Source organism: Macrotis lagotis, chromosome 4, assembly GCF_037893015.1.
Source record: "Macrotis lagotis isolate mMagLag1 chromosome 4, bilby.v1.9.chrom.fasta, whole genome shotgun sequence".
NCBI lineage: Eukaryota > Metazoa > Chordata > Mammalia > Peramelemorphia > Peramelidae > Macrotis > Macrotis lagotis.
The window spans coordinates 34746603-34759514 of NC_133661.1; the positions used below are offsets into that span (position 1 = coordinate 34746603).

At 40.3% G+C, this 12912-nt stretch overlaps 1 protein-coding gene across 9 annotated transcripts in view; it reads left to right on the forward strand.

Moving 5' to 3' along the window:
* NRG4 (neuregulin 4) overlaps nucleotides 1-12912 on the forward strand; it is a 56783-nt gene that overhangs the window by 35735 nt on the left and 8136 nt on the right. For 4 of the 9 annotated variants that reach the window (XM_074232494.1, XM_074232495.1, XM_074232490.1 and 1 more), the window contains exon 5: nucleotides 10573-10658. In XM_074232494.1, coding sequence (XP_074088595.1) covers nucleotides 10573-10658 — 86 coding nt within the window. The other 5 variants (XM_074232491.1, XM_074232496.1, XM_074232498.1 and 2 more) reach the window with 4 other exon arrangements.

The following is a 12912-nucleotide window of genomic DNA, read 5'->3' on the forward strand; positions in this document are numbered from 1 at the left end:
ACCCATGTTTGTCCAGATGTCCCCTTTTGGGGTGAACTATCCCCTTTTGCAAGGGAAGGGAAGGGAATGTTGTGATGCACTGATTAGGGCCCAGACTTGTCCCATCTTTCTCTTGTCCCAAGAATCTCCATTGTTCTTTTTCAAATTTCAATTTCAAATTTCCAAAATTCCAAATTGGTTCATTTTATTATTTTTTGAATTTCTTTATTTATTAAAACAATGGGGCTAAGTGGCTTGCCCAAGGTCACATAGCTAGGTAATTATTAAGTGTCTGAGGCTGGATTTGAACTCAGGGACTCCTGACTCCAGGACCAGTGCTCTATCCACTGCACCACCTAGCTGCCCCTTAATTGGTTAATTTTAAAAGGATCTAAGAGTGAAGATGGACATGAGAAGATCTGCTACTGTGTTTTCTATGGTCTGTGAATCCCTAGTCATTCATTCATTTAGCTACCAGGATAGTTTGGGCCCAGGGTGAAATCTCCAGACCCAGTGGAGAGAGAGAGAGAGAGAGAGAGAGAGAGAGCAAAGTTTGAAAGAGTCAAAATAAAATTCAGCTCATCCCCACTTAGCACACTGGTCCCAGACCATGCTTCCCAACCTTGGCATACTATGTTAAGAATTTAAGCATAAACTGTTAATATCCTTGGTCAAAATAATTTTAATAATAGACTCAAAGATTAAAGAAAAGTTATTTACAAACAGTAAAACTATGCATACAAATTAGGTTTTTCCTCCTTTTTAGGGTTTTTTTTTCTTTTGAAATGATAACTAACATTAGTTTAGTACTTTATGGTTTGCAAGATGCTTAACAAATATTATCTCATTTGACCCTCACAATGACCCTGGGAGTTGGGAGTTATTATTGTTCCCATTTTACAGATGAGGGAACTGAGGCAGACAGAGAGATTAAGTGACTTGTCCACACATCTTGCGTCAGAGGCAGCATTGAACTCAGATTTTCAGATCCAGCACTGTATCTACTGTATACCTATATATTATAATATATTGAAATATGGAAAAGTAGTGGTTTTTTTTAATTCATGAGTATTAGCAAAGAGTTTTGGACTTGGGCTTAGCCTGGGGTTCAAGTTGCAACCAATGCTATTATTTATTAGCTTTATCATCCTTCTGAGCCTCGGTTTCCTAAACTGTGAAAAGAGGCTAATACTGGTCTGACCTTTCTCTTCACTTTATCTGTGGGCAAAATTCAAATGATAAGGGGTGTCTAGGTGATGCAGTGGATAGAGCACTGGCCCTGGAGTCAAGAGTACCTGAGTTCAAATCTGGCCTCAGACACTTAATAATTCCCTAGCTGTGTGACCTTGGGCAAGTTACTTAATCCCACTACCTTGCAGAAAAAAAACAAACAAAAAAAATCAAATGATAAAATGAAAATAGCAGTGCATCATCATTCAAATGGAAGTTCCCCCAGGGCAGGGACCATGCTGAGCTTACCTTGGCATCTAAAGCAAAATCTGGCCAGTGAAGAGTCTCAGGTCCTTAAAAAAAACTATGTTGAATGAATCACCATCACCCTAAAATGTATTCTAGGCCCCCATTCACCCTATGCTAAGTATCTAAGAAAAAACTCAATCCAGAAATAGTTTCAGCTTTGAGTTTATATTCTAAGGAAGATAGACAACATCCAAGGATACCCACATCTTGTGAAAAAAATAGCAAAAGAATGAATTAGGAGGAGCCAGTGGTTTTTAGGCCATGGGGACAACATAGTTTGTTGCTGATGATTCTTTAAAATGTATAGCTACAGAAAACTCTTCACCAAATATTTAAGCAGTATATTGTGCTTGGCATGATTTTCTCTCATCTTCTGGATTTCTGGGACAATATCTTTATTCAGTAGGACATTTTAAGAGTTCAACTTACTCCTGACTTGAAATATTTGAAAGGAAGATATTATAGTATTATTCATTGTTTTTTGACTAAAGGAAAGAAAGATGAGATGTGGAATTAGGTTCATGTAGGATTAGTTGAATAAACAGTTCTTATCTTGCTGGTTAATGAAATGATGTCAACTTGATTTTTGTCAGTGAGCTTGGGGAATATGTAGGATGGCATCCCTATTAACTCCCAGAATGCTGTGAGCTTGGAGAGATAGCTAAAGCACTGGATGACAGAATCAGGGTCCAAAGAGACCTCAATAGGCTAGACCCATTAGCAAATATAATTAGAAAAATTTAATACAGATGAAAGTAAAATTGTGCATTCAAAAATCAATTAGACCTTAAAGGTTATCCAGTTCAAACCCCTAATCTCATAGTTAAAGGGAGACGAAGTCATAAGGTAAGTAGAACAGCTGAAATTTGAACACAGATCTTCTGGTTTAAAATCCAGTCTATTTTTTTTAAGGTACCATGAGACATGGTTAGATGACAAGCTCACTATGAAATAATAGTGTGTCATGGGAACCTAAGAAGCTAATGTAATTAAAACAGCAGCTGCATTGATAAAAGCCTAATGACCAGAAGAAAGGAAATGATAACACCATTGTCCTTGGCCCTAATTAGCCCACATCTGCCATATTGTATTCATTCATGACTGGCACATTATAGGAAAGACCCATAAGTGTGTTCAAAGGAGAAAGCCCAACATAATGAAGGCAAAACTTTGTTAATGGAGCTGGATCTGTTTAGGAGAGAGAGAGAGAGAGAGAGAGAGAGAGAGAGAGAGAGAGAGAGAGAGAGAGAGAGAGAGAGAGAGAGTGAATCATGAAGATAGATAGGATCTTAGATTCATTGACCTAGGCCTGGAAGGGGCCTCATCCAACTTCTTCATATTATAGATGAGGAAGTTGAGTTCCAAAAAGCCGAAATGACTTCCAAGGCCATACAGAAAGTAAATTTTTGGTCAAGGCATGAGCCCTCTTCTACAGAGCCCCAGATAGGCTAATGTACCTGAAGGTTCAGGGTTTAATTTAAAAAACAATACTTCCTAAAATTGATCACCAAAATGGAATGGGTTGCTATGGCTAGAGGGACAAGGATATGGAATGCTGAGGACCTATCACTGGAAATCTTTTTAGTGGCAGCTGGATGACTTTTTGTAAGGGATGACTTCTGAGGTCTCTTCTAATTTCTGAGGCTTTGTGATTCCAAAAGTCTTGTATGTTAATAAAACCAAATATCGAATTTCCTCATGAATCTTCCTTGGGAAGACCTTATTTGCACCCCTTATGGATGTTCAACAGTAAACACTATCACTGTTATCAAAGAGATTTTAATATTGACTCATTCAAACAAGGATGGGAATGTTTAAATTCTTGGTGCTTTAGTGTCATCACTCTTTCTACTTTCATATGGAATCTTTGCCATTCATTCTTCATGGTGAGGAGGCTGGTGTTTTTCATTATCTAGGGAAGTATGGATCACTGACTGGCCAGTACCTTCGGGAAGACCTCTTGTCGTTCCCCTAGCTAGGCCTCCGTTACTCATCTCTATAAAGAGGGTATTGAACCAAGCAACACTAAGACCCCTTTCAGTATGGATTCTATGATCTTTTTTTATCCTGGACCAAAGCCCTCCTTACACTGGAAGTATAAGATCAGGAGAGATGAAAAATGAGAGAAGGGATGGGGGTGGGGAGGAAAGCATAGAAAGAATGGATAAAGGAAGAGGAAACAAATGAGAATACTTGAATTCTTCTCTAGAAGCTAGAATGCCATGTTCTAATTCTGCCCATCTTCAGACCCAGCCTCCTCAACTCTAGAATCAAAGAATGCCAACACTAGAAGGAGCCCCATCCTGATCCTCTACAACTGATCATTGTTGGAAGACTTCCAGTGACGGGGAGCTCACTCTACCTCAGACAGCTCTGACTATTTGTAATCTTTCTCTGTTGTGGTTGTTCAATCATTCCAGTCCTGTCTGCCTCTTCATGACTCCATTTGGGGTTTTCTTGGCGAAGGTATTGGAGTGGTTTGCGATTTCCTTCTCCAGCCCATTTTACAGATGAGAAAACCAAGACAAACAGGGTTAGTGACTTGTTCAGGGTCACATAGTTGATGGGCACCCAATGCCAGATTTGAACTCAGGAAGATGAGCCTTCTGTCTCCAGGCATGGTGCTCTAGGCATAATGGCACCATCTAGCTGCCCCAAACCTGTGCTTATTTGAAGCCTGAATCTGCCTTTCTGTAACTTCTACCCATTGTTCTTGGTTCCTTCCACTTGGCAGCCCTTTAAATGTGCCACCATCACCATCTCCACTGTTGTATTTTTGGTTTTCCAACTGCTTTTCCTAGCTCCTTTCCCCAAATGACATGGTAGCCAGTCCTTTCACCATCCTGGTTGCCTCCTCTATCCCTCCTAAACTAGAATATCTAGAATTAAATACAGTAGGATGAGATAGGTAGAAGATGGAAATATTCTAGACATAGAATACTTTTTCTTTTTTCTTTTTTTAGTTTTTTTTTTCAAGGCAAATGGGGTTAAGTGGCTTTCCCAAGGCCACACAGCTAGGTAATGATTAAGTGTCTGAGGCCAGATTTGAACTCAGGTCCTCCTGACTCCAGGGCCAGTGCTCTATCCACTGCACCACCTAGCCGCCCCCCATAGAATACATTTTCAAATGCTTTGCTGAAATGTATGGCCTTGATATTATTGTGAGCAAAATGAAGAATGGGTTAAAAAATGGTAGCGTGTCCATATCCTAAAGTAGTCATTCATGGGTTAATGTCAACTATAGAAGTCCCTGATGAAGTGCTCCAAGGAGCTTCTCTCAGCTCTATGCCATTATAAATGACTCCGATGGAGCCACAGATAGACCTGGAGAGGAGGGATTGTTTTGCTTTGTCTTTGTATCTCTAGGTCCTAAAACAGTGTCTTGTCATAGATATTTGATAAGTAATTAATGAATGAATGAATGCATGGACAACGAAATATAATGAGTTAAGGAAGATGTCCAGGATAACTGGATGACTAGGATGATGGTGGTGCTTTCAGCACAAATAGGACTGTTAGGAAGAACCTACCTTTGGAGAGAATGAGACTTTGTTTTCCTATTTGGAACACACTGAGTTCGATTTGCCGATGGAACATCCATGTTAGGATGATCATCAGGCAGCTGGTGATGTGGGACCAGAGCTCAAGCCCTAAAAATGGAAACTGATAATGATCACCAATAGGAAAAATATAGATTATCTTCATATCCCCTCATTACCAGGCACAGTATTACAGTAGTAACATTTTATATACTTAATATAATTTAATATAACCTATTAAGGTGCTTATTATATATATATATATATATATATATTTAAAAAACTAATGAATCAGAGTAGAAAAAAGGAGTACACTCAGGGATTTTTAAAATAGCAAAAACAACCCCCCTTTAGAACAGCGTTATTCATTTATCTGTCTTTTGCCTGTTGAGAATTGAGACTGTTGGCTAGAATCTATCTGGAGATTCTTCTGAAAGGCTAATAATAAAAATGTTGAGATAAATATGAGATTCTGAGGAATGTTTTATGCACAATAAAAGAAGAGGCAGACAGTAGATATATAAGGGCATTTCTTTGCATAGAGTGTGAGGACACTTTTACGTGACCAGGAAAAGGGCATGCATTGTGACCTGCAGTAGACAGTCTAAGAACAAGAGGATCAAATAGGAGTGAGTTTTACTCAGGGTAAGTACAAGTGATACCTAGCCCCCTAGGCATCTTCCCATCACTTTTCTCCACTCTCTTCCTCTACTCAAAAATCCTAGGACCTGGCTTTCCAGTGCCCTCTCTTGTTTTCTAGCTGTCACTACTAGACTAATAAAGTAAGAAGGGTTCAGTATCAAACCCAAGCAATGGGTTGGTTGGTTGATTGGGGTTTTTATTTTGGCCATGGTTCTAGGACTTGGCTTTCTGGTGCCCTCTCCTGTTTTCTAGCTGTCACTGCCAGCCTAGTGAAGTGAGAAGGGCTCCAAGGTTTGGCTCCAAGTGATGGTCTTTTTGGCCATGGTGAGTCATGGATGCCATCTTCTAAGGTGGGAGTTTTTAACCTTTTTGTAAGATGGACCTATCTGGCAGGCAGTCTGATAAGCTTGTGAATCCCCTCTTCTCAGAATAATGTCCTTAAATGTAAAAAAGTAAAATACATAAGATAGCAAAATAAATCAATTATATTGAAAAACAGCTTTCAAAATATTTTTAAAAAATAATTCATTGATCTCTGTTTAAGAAAGTCTGGGTCAAATGGTACAAGAGTTGAGGTTTATGATGGTGGAAAGATGTCAAGATCATAGAAATAGATGCATGTAATAAAAGTAATTTAAAAATTAATCTATTCAATTCAATAAGCATTTATGAAGAGTCTACCAGGTTCATGCACGATGTTAAGCATTGTGGACACAAAAAGAGGCAAAAGAAAGACAGATCCTGCTCTCAAGGAGCCTATAATCTAATGGGGTGGTGACAACAACATGCAAATAAAAATATAGAGGATAAATAAAGTGAAGGGGAGAGTAACTGAATCACTGACAGGTAAATGGTAGGCTGTCTGGTACAGCTGGAAAAAAGTGTCATTGGAGGGGCGGCTAGGTGACGCAGTGGCTAGAGCACCAGCCCTGGAGCCAGGAATACCTGAGTTCAAATATGACCTCAGACACTTAATAATGACTGTGTGGCCTTGGGCAAGCCACTTAACCCCATTTGCCTTGCAAAAATCTAAAAAAAAGTGTCATTGGCTCAAACTCTTCCTCTGTCACTCACCACCTGTGTGATCTCTCCCAAGTAACTTGGGCTCTTTGGGGTCAGTTTCTTCCTCTGTAAAATGAGGGGCTTGAACTAGTAGACCTTCCAGCTCTAAATCTAAGATCCTATAATATAATGAAAATATTATTTCTTAAATATCCCATAGACAAGTCCACAAGTCTGAAGCAACATAATACAATCGCTTAAAGAGGGTTGTCGTTATTAATGTCATCCATCCAACAATAATAACGTTTGATGGTCATTTCTTCGATGCCTACAGTGTTTTACAGCACTGTGCTAGGTGATGGGGACATGCCAAGATGGTTAAAACATATTTCATTTGTTGAGAACTATCTGTGAGGTGCTTTGTCTTGCTTATTGGGCATATCAGAGAAGAGAAGAGAGACACGGAACCTCTGTTTTCATAGATGTTCTGGTCCAAGAACAAAGTCTTCAAGTATGTTATTGTTAACTCTTAGCAGTTGGGGAGAGACATCTCAAAGAGGTCAATCTCAGCTTTTTCCTCTTGCCTCCCTTCCTTTTTTCTTCTCTTTCTGGTCAGGAAAGGCCACCTCCAAAGGACTAGTTCAGCCCAGTATGACGTTGGCCTGGTAGAAACCAGCGGCATCAACATCTATAACAGTGAGTAAACTTAAAGTTTGTTTAGTATCCATCTGCATCTCCATTTGTTCCTCCATGGTACCCACCCACCAAGAATGTTTGTGTTTGTGCTATGTGGGATGCATTGACATCACTCCCCTTTCGTGGAGATGTATTGATTATAGATTGCATTTATTCTGTGGGGAGGGGTTTTAAAGGCGCTCCCTCGTAGAAAAGAAGATAAAGTATTTGACGAGGGATATCCAAGTTGTGTGTCTCAGGACGATTTAACCCCAGATCTCTCCTGACTCTAAATTCAGGGCTCCATTTACCACATCATACTACCTCTCTTTCCTCATTAGAATGTAATCCCTTTCCAGTAGGATTTGTATCCATTTTTTTTAATCTATCTCTTTAGTGCCTAGGGAAGTGAATGATGTAACACTAGTGCTTAGAATGATAAAGAATTATTGAGTGATCATTGATTATTTTGTTATTTTGAAAAGGTTTTTTAAAGCAAGTCTAAGAACATGGATCCCCCCAATTATCTTCCATAAGCATTACTGAGATGGCCCCCTGGTTGTATGTCATATTAATCGCACAAGTTGGAAGATCCATCAATACCAATAAATAAATGACTTTTAGTCTCATGATCAATTTTTTGGCATCCCTGATGGCACCACATGAACAAAACACAAATTATTTCAGATTGCACTGAGTCACAGCATTAGCAAAGTCTGCTTGGTGGGTTTGTTCCTTTGCTTGGATCACTCCTTGGGCGGCTTTGCTAGGTCGAGTTGCTCCAGACCGCTCATCGGCGCTTTGTATTGTTTCTGATGGCGGCCTTTTTTCTAAGATGAATCTTTTTCTTTATTGCCCAGTATAAAATTGCAGAATTCTCGGAATCCTGAAGTGTTCCCACTGGAAGTAGCTCTTCAGATTTGTCATAAACACAGTCACTGTCCCTTCCATTTATCACAGAATGGAGAAAGAAATGGGTGTTCTAAAGTAACACCTCAGTTTTGTCTAAGCAACTGGAAGACTTTGGGTGGGGAGGAGAGACTTCTCCAAAAGCCAAGGGTCTGTAGAGGCTCCCACAGACACTGAATGGTAAAGAGCCTTCAGGTAAAAAATAGCCATTCTCCACCCTGGAGGTTTAAATGTCTTAATTGAATACGAAGAGGCCAGCGAAATGAAGAACCAGCCCCCAAGGTATTGATTTCCTTTCCATAGAAGTCCCCAGACACTCATCACAAGCTTCCCAAAGGAGGCGAAAAAACACTGATCACTCTAAGGGAACGAAGAGATGTTTATGAAAGGAAGAGACTTGGGAAGGGAGCATTTGCCAAAAAGGAAAAACTCTCCCTTATGATAACTATCAATTCCAGGTCTGAGGTCTTTAAGGTCAGCTCCTAAACTGACACACACACACACACACACACACACACACACACACACACACACACACACAGACAAAGTACCACTGCCCAAGCTCTGTTCTCCATCCTAAGCAGCAGCTGAAGATGGAGACTAACTGCTCTCAGAAGGGACGGGCAGCTCCTACATGTCACTGCTTTGATAGGTTGGCATTCTCTCCTTCCTTTCCTTCTCTTTGTGGAGAAGTATGCCCCTGGTGGCAGGAGCTGATGTGTAATTTCTGTTTTTACTATGGTCCTCCATTGATAGAAAGAGGGAGTAGTGAAGAAATTTATCATCCCGGGCCAATTTTTTGACAATGAGCTCATCTCAAATTAGTTAAGTCAGAAGCAAAAAACCAAACCAAACCAAACCAAAACCAATTCAGACTGAAAACCCCAACTTTAAGTTTTTATTACCCTGAAGAGGTAATAAAAGAAGTTTGTTGAAGGGCTCTTGAGACTTTAATACACACATGATAGGCTAGCAGAGAAGAATTTGAGTGGAGGAAATAAAGGCGACCCAAAAATCTGAATGAAGGTTTAACCAGTCAAACCTTAAACTGCACTCAGATTTTTGGGATGCCCTATATTATGGGAAGTTATGCTCCATCCAATCATGTTCAAATCCTTTACAATTGGTTTCAACCTACACACTGAATTGCTTTCAGTTTTTGTTGGGCTGGTTTTTAAACAAAGCTGCCAGACCAGAGCTTCTCCTTGGAATTGGTTACTTGGGGGGCAGCTAGGTGGCACCAGCCCTGGAGTCAGGGGGGGGGACCTGAGTTCAAATCCGGCTTCAGACATTTAGTTGTGTGATCTTGGGCAAGTCACTTAACCCCATTGCCTTGCAAAAACAAAAACAAAGAATCAGTTACTTTGCCAAAAGCTGGACAGCCTTGGTTCTCATTCCAATGATGATGTCTTCTGTGATGGGGGTGACTAAGGCACTTTTTTGGATTGTGAGCTTGCCCAAGAGGCTTTTGATCTGTTGATTGAATGCATGTAAACCCCCCAAATTTAATAACTTTTATAATTCTTTCATATGATTCATTCAGTCTAAATTCAATCAGTTGACATGTTTGTATTTATTCCCATGCTAAGGATATGGTGGTAAGGCAGCCAGGTGGACAGCAGACAAGAGCACTGGGCATGGGAGTTGGAAGGATCTTTGTTCAAAACCACCTTCAGACACGAGTATTTGAGCCTGGGCAAATCACTTCACCTGTGTGCCTCAGTTTCCTCACCTGTAAAAAGGGGATCCTAATAACCCCTCCCTCACAGAGGTCTTGTAAGACATCTAACACAGAGTAGGTGCTTGATCACTGTTCATTTCCTTCCTTCCTAAGACAAAAGCGACAGTTCTACTCTCCAGGGGCAAAGACACAACAAGTAGGGGAGGCAGGGGACCCAACCGTGGCCCTGAAGTCAGGAAGAGGATGAACTACATTCAAATCCCTCCTGCTACTTCACTGGCTGTAGGACCCTGGGCAAGTCATTCCTTTTCTATCTGCCTCAGGCTCCTCATCTGTTGAAGCAGGATGAGGGCAGCACCTGGCTCCTAGGATTCTGTGGGGAGGAAATGAGGTCATACAGGCAGAGCACTTTGCAAACCTTCAAAGGGGATCCACTAGTTCTAAATACGTGCATGGCGTGACCATGGATCCACTCTCCCAAATCAAGACCGGACACATCTCCAACTCAAGATTTCAGATTAGCTTTCTCTAATGCCAGGGAGTCTCCCTAACTCCAGGTTCGGGCCTCCTGGATCTAACTAGGAGTCGAGAAGTAAAACAAGGAGAGGAATAGTGATTAAGTGGCAAAGAAAATGCCTTTGATCAACACAATGTTACTTTCCCTAGAACATGGAGAAAATTGAAGCAGCACCAGCCAAGTGAACCAAGATATTACATCCAAACTGCAGGGGAAATAAATGCAGCCACAGAAGGTATAGGACATTTATTTTTTAAAATTTCTTTAATCCTTTTCTCTTCCTTCATTAAAGGAACATGTTGCATCATGTCAACTGGTCAGGTTTCTCTAGCTTTCTAGCTCTAATGAGGCATCAACAGTCAGATGAGAGGAAGACTATTTTTCAATTCTTAAATCTCCTGTTAACTCCTTATAAAATCACACTGAGATGCAACTGACAGAAAACTTTATTTCAGTACCTTCCGCAAGCCGAACTCCAAACCCTCAATGTAGTGATCATTGTTGTCGTCGTCATCCTCTGGACTTGGAAAGTTGGCACACAGTCATCCTGAGACCAGGGGAACCTGGGTCCTCTTAATCCTCACTGAGTCATAAGAATAGGACAGGTGCATGACACAGAAATGGGGTCTGAAGAAGGAAAGGAGAGGTGTCTTTTTTTTTTAAGTTTTTTGCAAGGCAAATGGAGTTAAGTGACTTGCCCAAGGCCACATAGCTAGGTAGTTATTAAGTGTCTGGGGCCGGATTTGAACTCAGGTACTCCTGACTCCAGGGCCGGTGCTTTATCCACTGCGCCACCTAGCCGCCCCGAGGTGTCTTTTCTTAAGTCTTGCCTTGTCTTCATAAAAATATGATCATTGCAGTAGTAGAGGAAAGCAACAAAGCGAACCGCAGTACTGGATGTGATTCTGACCAAGGAGGAACTGACTGTTGGGTTGGAAAGGATAGAAGTCTTTGTAGGTAAAGCAGAGGAAGAGAAACAGGGATTCTCCAATATGGACCTTAGATTTAAGGAAGGAAGATTTCAAGGGGGTCAATGAAAGGATTCTATGGGCTAAAATAAAGTTAGACCAGGAATGATGAAATGCAGACACAAAAGGGGAGGAAAGAGAGAGAGCTAAAAGGATACACCGGGAGGTAAATGACCAGTTTACATTTTTTAAAATGACATGTACCAGAAGCATGGGGAGATTTATGTGACCTGATGCAAAGTAAAAAGAAGCAGGAAAAAATATCTATTTATGTATATATGTAAATATGTATGCCACATATAATGACAATGTGAATGGAAAGAATGACAGCAATCAAAACTAAGTGCTGAAAAATAATAATGAATGATCAGGTAGACCATAGGAGAGATATGAGAAGTTTCTTTGCTTTACTTCTTTACAAAAGTGGGGAAATAGGGATACAGAATATTGTATATAATGCCAGAATTTTAACATGTTGATTAGTTTTTTTTGTTCTAAATTATTATAACAAGGGGGAGAAGAAACAGAATACAGTGAGAAAGGTAAATGATGATATAAAAACCAAAATATATCAATAACAATATTTTTTAATCCGGCCTCAGACACTTAATTACCTAGCTGTGTGGCCTTGGGCAAGCCACTTAAGCCCCATTGCCTTGCAAAAAAAATTTTTTTAAAAAGACACATAGAAAAGATCCTGCCTAGGGATGATTTTCTGATGCCCTGTCATGTCACGGATGTGACTCTGGATTCCCAAAAAATGAGCCAGTGAAGTACAAGATCTAGAGGTTCTGTCATACTTGAGAGAGTTGGGGTTTAACTTGGAAAGAGATTCTCTGCATGCCAAGGACCAGGTAAGCTAAGTATGTAGCGATTAAACACCAGTATATAAACTACTAGCTGCTTCCAAATTCCTTGTCCACAGCAACCCATGCATTTAAAATGGTGCTCAGACCTGCTGTACCCCCTCTGCTTCTTCAATGGTGGTGACAGAGTGGTATAAATGAGAGAATTCTATGAATCACATTATCCTTAGACCACCTATAAAGACTAATTTGATCATTTGTAGTCTAAATATGAGATACAATAACCAGTGAGTGAATTTATTCCTAAGGGAGCTGAACTGTGTCAATAATGGAACCACGTGCTAAAAGGAAGATGTAGAAAAACAAAAGATGATTCAGATTCTACTTGGAGGAGCAGAGAATTGACTTTACCCCAAAAGTTAATATAGAAGCATTATTTTATGGGATGTACCATGAGAAGAACTGTAGTTTGTGACCTGGGGTAGAGTCATTCTACAAGCAGCTCATTAGGACTATCCAAATTAAATTTACATATGGCTTTAATATGCAATGACTTTTGCGAGGTAAATATAGGAAAAGATAGTAAAAAAAAAAATTCATCACCTTGGGGCAGCTAGGTAGCACAGTGGATTAGAGCACTGGTCCTGGAGTCAGGAGGATCTGAGTTCCATTCTAGCCTCAGACCCTTAATAATCACCTAGCTGTGTGACCTTGG